Here is a 7,560-nt window from a genome sequence, read left to right as displayed (position 1 = left end):
AAAAAAAAAAAAAAAAAAAAAAAAACCCAAGTTTTCATGAACATCATCCATCTACACTGCAGGAAGTAATAGACTAGTCTTCTGAATTATGAACCTAGCAATTGTCACCAAGTGAAAACCTTAGTCACTAAAATTTCTTGGAATAGCATTCAAGGTCTTGCTTTAACACAAAACCCCAAAACTTGGTGGCACAAAACCACCATTTTCTGATGGATCGGGAATCCATAATGTCTGAAGTGTCAGCTAAGAAAACTCCAAGGCTGGGTTCCAGGCTGGAACTGCCTGGGGCATCTCCCCACGCACACACTGGTACTTGGCTGGACCACCAGCAGGTTCTGCTCCCGTGTTTCTTCGCAGTTTGTCCGTTGGGCCGATTTGGGCTTGCTCACAGAGTGTCAGCCAAGATCCCAAGATCAAGCATCCAAAGAGAACCTGGTGGGACTTGTATTTCCCTTTATGGCCTAGCCCTGGAAGTTACATGGCATCTCTCTGGCCATAGTCACAGAGGCAAGAAACAGAGGGCATCTCTCAGTGGGGAATCAGAGTCACATGATTACAAGAACACATGGGATGGACAGGTTGCCACCATTGTTGGCATGTATTAATAAAGTCTGCCATGGCACTCCATAGCATTTAGACACCCACCTTTCTAGCCCTACCTCCCACTTAGTGATTGTCTATAAGTATGCACAGCCTTACCTTGGCACTGAGAGGGATGCATGGCTGAGCAGGTGTCATCTCATCTGTAAGAAGCAATAGCAGAGGGAATCCAGAAGGAGCTGCTCTGTTCCGCTCATTGTCACCTGCTCCTCTGCACACCTTCCTTCATGCTCTTCCCTCAGCCTCTCCCCAGCTCACACCCCTTTACTTGAAACTCTGCTCATTTTTCAGGCCCTGCTTAAATGCCATCACCTCCATGCAGCCTCTTCTGATGTTTGTCATTAGAATTGTTCTTCCCTGTGTGCACCACCAATCACTTCCACAGCGTGGATTCTGTCTGTGATGCACATGTGCAGGATGCCAGGAGTGCCAAGGCAGAAAGACACAATGCTGCCCCCAGGAACTTACTGACTGGTGGGCACAGTACAGATACCAGGGGTGAAGACAGTGAGGATTCTTCCCTTCTGACCCTTTGCAGATGGTAAAGGAAGGAGCTCATCAGCTGATTCCCCCCACTGCCCCTTAAGAACAAAATCCCTTGAAAAATTCCAAAAGCTTTAACTCTGATCACTGTTAAGGTACTAAACAAGAGGATAATGGGGTAAGGCAAATGGGGCTAGTGTAGTGCAGCAGTCTGACCCTCAAGAGCAGAGGAGCTTGGTCCTAGCCGGTTTGGTTTCGGGCCTACTCTGGCATTTGGTATTTTGAGCTCACCTCTCTTTTTCTCTTGGAGTGACTGCTTCCTGCATCTGATGCATCTCCATGGGCTCCCCTCAGACCCTCTTCTGAAGGCCTGGGGTGTCTCTCCTGCCACCATGCCTGTGTCTGCAGGTGCCTGCCACCAGCCCCAGTCTGCTGCACAGGCCCTGGCGGGTAGAAAGCACTCACCTTCTGACCACACGGGGAGCTGAGGGTCAGAGACGGAGGAAGGCTCGACCCTCCACCTTGAAACCTTGAGATGGGGATGCTGCTCATTCTAGCCAGCTCCTCCTCTGCTCTCCAAACAAGGAAAGGGTGCTCAGGAAACCAGACCTGGACAAAAGGCATCTGAGCCTGGTGTGAGGCAGATTCCGGAAGTTTCGTTACAGACATCCTTTATAAGGAGTCTTCCTCGGGAATTCAAGACAACCTGGTGATTCATTGATATTGGCCTGTGAAAGAGAATCCACATGGACTTCCTGCCGCCTCTTGAGGTGTGACAGCTGCTGACCCTCCCACCACCACACAGGGCGAGCCCCTAGCCCTGAGCTTGAACCATGTTCCTTGCACAAATAGCTGGGTGATTTAGAAGTGAGGTCAGCTGTGCCAGCAGTTACAGGGTGGTGGTTGTCTGTAACTTTAATCCACTGACTGTTGTACTATGGCAGTTCGGGCTCAACACTTGGGAGGAGCTCCTGTGAAGGGCACGAAGGCTCACTGTAGCAGCAGCTCAGTTGTCTTTCAGAGTTCTGCCCTTAGAGCTGGTTTACAGTGCTCATCCTTCTTGCTGATATTTTAAAATAGGTAAAAACAGGCTGGGCACGGTGACTCATGCCTTTAATCCCAGCACTTTGGGAGGCTGAGGCGGGCAGATCACCTGAAGTCAGGCGTTCGAGACCAGCCTGACCAACATGGTGAAACCCTGTCTCTAAAAATACAAAAATTAGCCAGGCGTGGTGGTGCGCACCTGTAATCCAGCTACTCAGGAGGCTGAGACGGGAGAATCGCTTGAACCCAGGAGGTGGAGGTTGCAGTGAGCCAAGACAGCACCACTGCACTCCAGCCTGGGCAACAGCAAGACTCCATCTCAAAATAAATAAATAAATAAATAAATAAATAAATAAATAAATAAAAATAGGTAAAACCAATAAGTTATGAAAACGTAATACAATTATGAACTACAAATAATAAAACATAAAAACTGTAAAAGGTTTAGAGGGCAGTCACAGTGGCTTCTGCCTGTGATCCCAGACAGTTGGGAGGCCGAAGCAGGAGGGTCACTTGAGCCCAGGAGTTGAAGACCAGCCTGGTTAATATAATGAGACCTCATCTCTACAAAAAATATACAAAATTAGCCAGGCATGGTGGCATGTGCCTGTAGTTCCAGCTACTCAGGAGGCTGAGGTAGAGGCTCACCCGAGCCCAGGGAGTCCAGGGGGCAGTAAGCCAAGATTGTGCCACTGCACTCCAGCCTGGGGGACAGAGTAAGACCCTGTCAAAAAACAAAAACAAAAAGCAGAAAGAACAAAGAAGTAAACAAAAGCTTAAAATTAAAAGTAAATCAGCCAGGTGCAGTAGCTCATGCCGGTAATCCCAGTACTTTGGGAGGCCTAGGCAGGCAGATCACTTGAGGTCAAGAATTCAAGACCAGCCTGCCCAACATGGCGAAACCCTGTCTCTACTGAAAACATAAAAATTAGCCAGACATGGTGGCGCACACCTGTAGTCCCAGCTACTGAGGAGGCTGAGACAAGAGAATCACTTGAGCACAGAAGTCAAAGGTTGCAGTGAGCTGAGATTATGCCACCACACTCCAGCCTGGATAACAGAGTGAGACTCCGTCTAAAAGAAAAAAGAAATCAAGGCCTGTTGTGGTGGCTAACACCTGTAACCCCAGCACCTTTAGAGACCCAGGTGGGAGGATCCCTTGAGGCCAAAAGTTTGAGATGAGCCTGGGCAACATAGGGAGAGCCTGCCTCTAGAAAAAAAAATAATTTAAGAATTAATGGGTGCATGCTACTTGGGAGGCTGAAGTAGGAGGATCCCTTGAGCCCAGGAGTTTTGAGGTTGCAGTGAGCTGTGATTGAGCCACTACAGTCTAGCCTGGGTGACAGAGGGAAACCCTGTCTCTAAAAAGTAAAAAATAAAAGTAAATCAATAGTAACTAAAGTAAAACTCTAGAAACATTTACAGTTAATACAGAGGAACTTTAAAACAGTTTAAGCAATAAATATAAGAGTAGACTAAAAAACACGGAAGTTTACAATTTCTAACAGATTGTATCAATTAGCAAATTGATTCAATTTATGATTGTTAAAATAGGTGAATAAGATTAGATGACAAGATAACAAAAAAGGAATACGTTATTTATTTATTTATTTATTTATTTATTTATTTATTTTCAGACGGAGTTTTGCTCTTGTTGCCTGGGCCGGAGTGCAATGGCATGGTCTGGGCTTACTGCAACCTCTGTCTCCGTAGTTCAAGCAATTCTCCTGCCTCAGCCTCCCAAGTAGCTGAGATTATAGGCATGCACCACCGTGCCCAGCTACCTTTTTGCATTTTTAGCAGAGACAGAGTTTCACCATGTTGGCCAGGCTGGTCTCGAACTCCTGACCTCAGGTGATCAGCCCGCCTCAACCTCCCAAAGCGCTGGGTTTACAGATGTGAGCCACCACACCGAGCCAATAATAAGATTTTTTAAAATATTTTTGCATCTGGAGACCCCAGGGGGCTTCCCTGAGAAAGGACAGCCTCTGTGGTCAGAGAGGCTGCAATTCAGAGCATTCCCACAGACAACGCCATGTGCTCAGGCTCACCTGCTTAGGTGTGTGAGTCACCTGGAGATGCGGTGCAGAAACATTGACACCTGAGCTATCTTTCTTCCTCTGCCCTTTGCAGGTGTTTGATGTACAGAGGAAAGTCACCTATAAGAACCTGAGCACCTGGTACATGGAGCTTCGGGAGTTCAGGCCAGAGATCCCATGCATCGTGGTGGCCAATAAAATTGATGGTGGGGCCATCCCTGCCCCTGGGTGTTAGCAATTCACTGGGGACCCACCACCACACGCTTCCTCCCCCATTCCTGGGCAGGCAGCCTTCAGTGACGGGTCCTCCCTCCCACGATAAGATATGACCCTTGGTTACTTGCATTCTTCCCACCTTATAAAGAAGCCAGCTAAGCCAGCCTGCCCTCTTCCCAAGACACAGATCCCTAGTAACTGAACTCTTTCTAGGACATGTTTCCTAGTCATCCCTGCCTATCCCACTTTCTGGAATGAAGGCCTCCAGTGGCCCACCCTCCAAACCCTCTTCCCTTCCCTTGACAGACAGACCAATGTCCTACCTTCTCTCTACAGCAGACATAAACGCAACCCAAAAAAGCTTCAATTTTGCCAAGAAGTTCTCCCTGCCCCTGTATTTCGTCTCAGCTGCTGATGGTACCAATGTTGTGAAGGTATGGTCGACTGCAGAGGTAACTAGCAAGGTCAGGGTGCTAGGTGGTAAAGGGAAGCTGTGAAGAGAAGGGCTTACTGCAGGTGTGATGGAGAGAATGGGAACAGTGCATGGGCATGGGTGGCAGGGAGGGGAGAAGCTGATGAGCCTGGACTTGATGAGGCAGAAGTCCATTGACCATACATAGGTCAGGGTGATGGGGAGAGGCAAATGGAGGGGTAAGGTTGCTGATTTTAGGAATGGAGTATTGTGTAGTCTCACAGTGGGGCCAGTGGGGTGGACTGGGCAGAGTCCAAGGCACTCCCATCCACCATCTCTACCTCACCCGCAGCTCTTCAATGATGCAATTCGATTAGCTGTGTCTTACAAACAGAACTCCCAGGACTTCATGGATGAGATTTTTCAGGAGCTTGAGGTAGGTCAGGCCCACATTTCGGGTGGGATGGAAGAAACAGCGTCTCTTCAGGGATAGGGACTACAACGCAGTAGAGTGGCTCTCGCCTAACTTTGCCCCACTAAATGTCTCAGACCTGCGGCTGAGCAAATGTAGGGCCAGGCCTCACCTGCAACCTTGTTCACAGAACTTCAAGTTGGAACAGGAAGAGGAGAATGTGCCGGACCAGGAGCAGAACAGCAGCATCCAGACCCCATCAGAGGCGGTGGCCTCTCCCCACAGCTGAGGGCCTGGGGCTAGGGGTGGGTGGAGCCTTTTTAAAATACCCTTCCCTTCAACAGCTCTCCAGCTCTGAATGGAGAAACTCTCTAGGCCATCCCCTCTTCTACCTCCTGCAACCCATCCATCCGATTAGCCTCCCACATTCAAGGCCCTTAATGCAGAGATGAGGTCAGCACCAGCAAACTCTGGACTGGTGGAAGAAGTCCTCACCAGATCTCCTTGAAGCAGAATTAGGGATCAGTATCATTAACACCTTCCCCACCCCCTCCCCCAAGGCGAGCAGTGAAGAGACTCAGAAAACATGATTATGTGCCACTTTAATAAAGGAAATTTAGGCGTTGTTTTTTTGTTTGTGTTTTTTTCCTTTCCAAAGCTCACCTCAGGGACAATTCCTTGTGCTTCTGCCAAGGTAATGATTAACCCCCACCCACAGCTGAATCTGTGAGACCCCATTCTTTCCCTATGTGGTCTCCCATCATTTTTCCTCTTCATTCTCCCAATCATCTGGTTGGTTGGTTGGTTTGTTCGTTTGGAGACAGAGTCTCGCTCAGAGTTGCCAGGCTGGAGTTTTGTGGCGCAATCTCAGCTCACTGCAACCTCTGACTCCCTGGTTCAAACGATTCTTCTGCCTCAGCCTCCCGAGTAGCTGGCATCACCACACCCAGCTCATTTTTGTATTTTTAGTAGAGTCGGGATTTCACCATGTTGCCCAGGATGGTCTTGATCTCCTGGCGTGATCTAGCCACCTCGGCCTCCCAAAGTGCTGGGATTACAGGCATGAGCCACTGCGCCCAGCCCCAGTCGTCTGTTTTTAAACAAATATTTTTGAGCAGATAGCTATTCATTCCAGATTTCTGTGTGTACCCACACTGTTTCAGGAGCTCTTCTAGGTAAAGCTGAGATCACAGGAACATTAGAGTTAAGTAAAAGCAGGTGACAGGCTTAGCTATGGTTAGGAATACACAAGCTTTGTTGGTGAAATCCAGAGTCCTTACAGCCACACCACAAGGTACATCCATTTGGACTATAAGAAGCGCTTCCTTTAAAGTTCCTATTTCAGCATAAAGAGGCTGTCCTTTTTTTTTTTTTTGAGGAATAGTTTTTACCTGGTGCCTCCTGTGGGAGGCTGAGGACTGCAAGAGGAGAGCTCGCAGATACGCCTGTTCACCCCTCTCTGGTACTTGTGGCTTGCTAGCATGTTGTTATGATAATCTCGGGCGTTCTTTGCATTGTGTTTATGAACAGGGTTTTGTTTTTATTGTTTCCTTGTTTACAGTAAAGGCTGAATTACATAAACATTGAGTAATGTATGTGCTTTGTGGCTCCGAAGTGTGTAGTGAGCAAAAAGACAAAAGAATCTGCAAATCATCACCCTTATCAATGAGGGATGGCTGCCTTGACCTGTTGCAGGGTAGCCCATGGTTACTCTCAATTCACTATCATGGAGGCCATTTCAGTGGAATTTAGTGTTTTCAAAAGAATCGAATTACCTGTTAATTTGGGAGCTCAAGAACAAGCACATTTCCCCTTGAAATCAGCAATACTTAGATGTTCCACGTAAGATGTTTGACTTGACCAGGGGTTCCCAGGAATGTATGCCCTGATGAGGTGGAACTTAAAAAAATTTAGTTACTATAAATGACCAGTAAGTATTTAGAAAAAAATACAACAGCCTTGCTGAGATAGAATTTACATACTTTTAAAGTTCACCATCATATTGGTTTTATGTGACTATTTTGTATCAGGTTCCTTAGAAGCTGACCCTGAGAAGGCCATTGTTCAAATGACTTATTAGGGTCATTCTCAGAAGAGTGAGGCGGGCAGGAGGCAAGAAGCTCAGCAAGGTTGTGGTCTCAGCTGGAGGCCGGCTTCACCACCCCACCCCACCCCATCCCAGGGCAAATTGCCCTACAGAGTTAGTCCTACCTCAAGACCGGGGGCCTTTTGTACCCTTCAGCCAAGGATGTGAGGTGGAAGGGGGCCTTCTGTTTCAGTAAGGTGAATTCTCTGGGGAAAAGGGCAACTGTGCGCTTCCTTCATCAACACTTAAAGCAATTGGAGGATGAATG

General features: G+C 47.8%; 1 protein-coding gene across 8 annotated transcripts in view; it reads left to right on the top strand.

Moving 5' to 3' along the window:
* RABL2B (RAB, member of RAS oncogene family like 2B) overlaps positions 1–6,793 on the top strand; it is a 15,384-nt gene extending 8,591 nt beyond the window's left edge. For 4 of the 8 annotated variants that reach the window (XM_017896436.1, XM_017896439.1, XM_017896434.1 and 1 more), the window contains 4 exons: positions 4,261–4,372; positions 4,719–4,816; positions 5,147–5,230; positions 5,397–6,789. In XM_017896436.1, the coding sequence (XP_017751925.1) occupies positions 4,261–4,372; positions 4,719–4,816; positions 5,147–5,230; positions 5,397–5,495 (393 nt within the window). In that variant the 3' untranslated portion in view covers positions 5,496–6,789. Of the gene's footprint in view, positions 1–4,260; positions 4,373–4,718; positions 4,817–5,146; positions 5,231–5,396 lie in introns of all 8 variants that reach the window. The other 4 variants (XM_017896441.1, XM_017896440.1, XM_017896442.1 and 1 more) reach the window with 3 other exon arrangements.
* Positions 6,794–7,560: the final 767 nt, after the last annotated feature.

This window comes from Rhinopithecus bieti, unplaced genomic scaffold (assembly GCF_001698545.2).
Source record: "Rhinopithecus bieti isolate Rb0 unplaced genomic scaffold, ASM169854v2 scaffold_28822, whole genome shotgun sequence".
Taxonomy (NCBI): domain Eukaryota; kingdom Metazoa; phylum Chordata; class Mammalia; order Primates; family Cercopithecidae; genus Rhinopithecus; species Rhinopithecus bieti.
The sequence above is the reverse complement of the archived record's forward strand: the minus strand, read 5'-3'. Positions and strand labels throughout refer to the sequence as shown.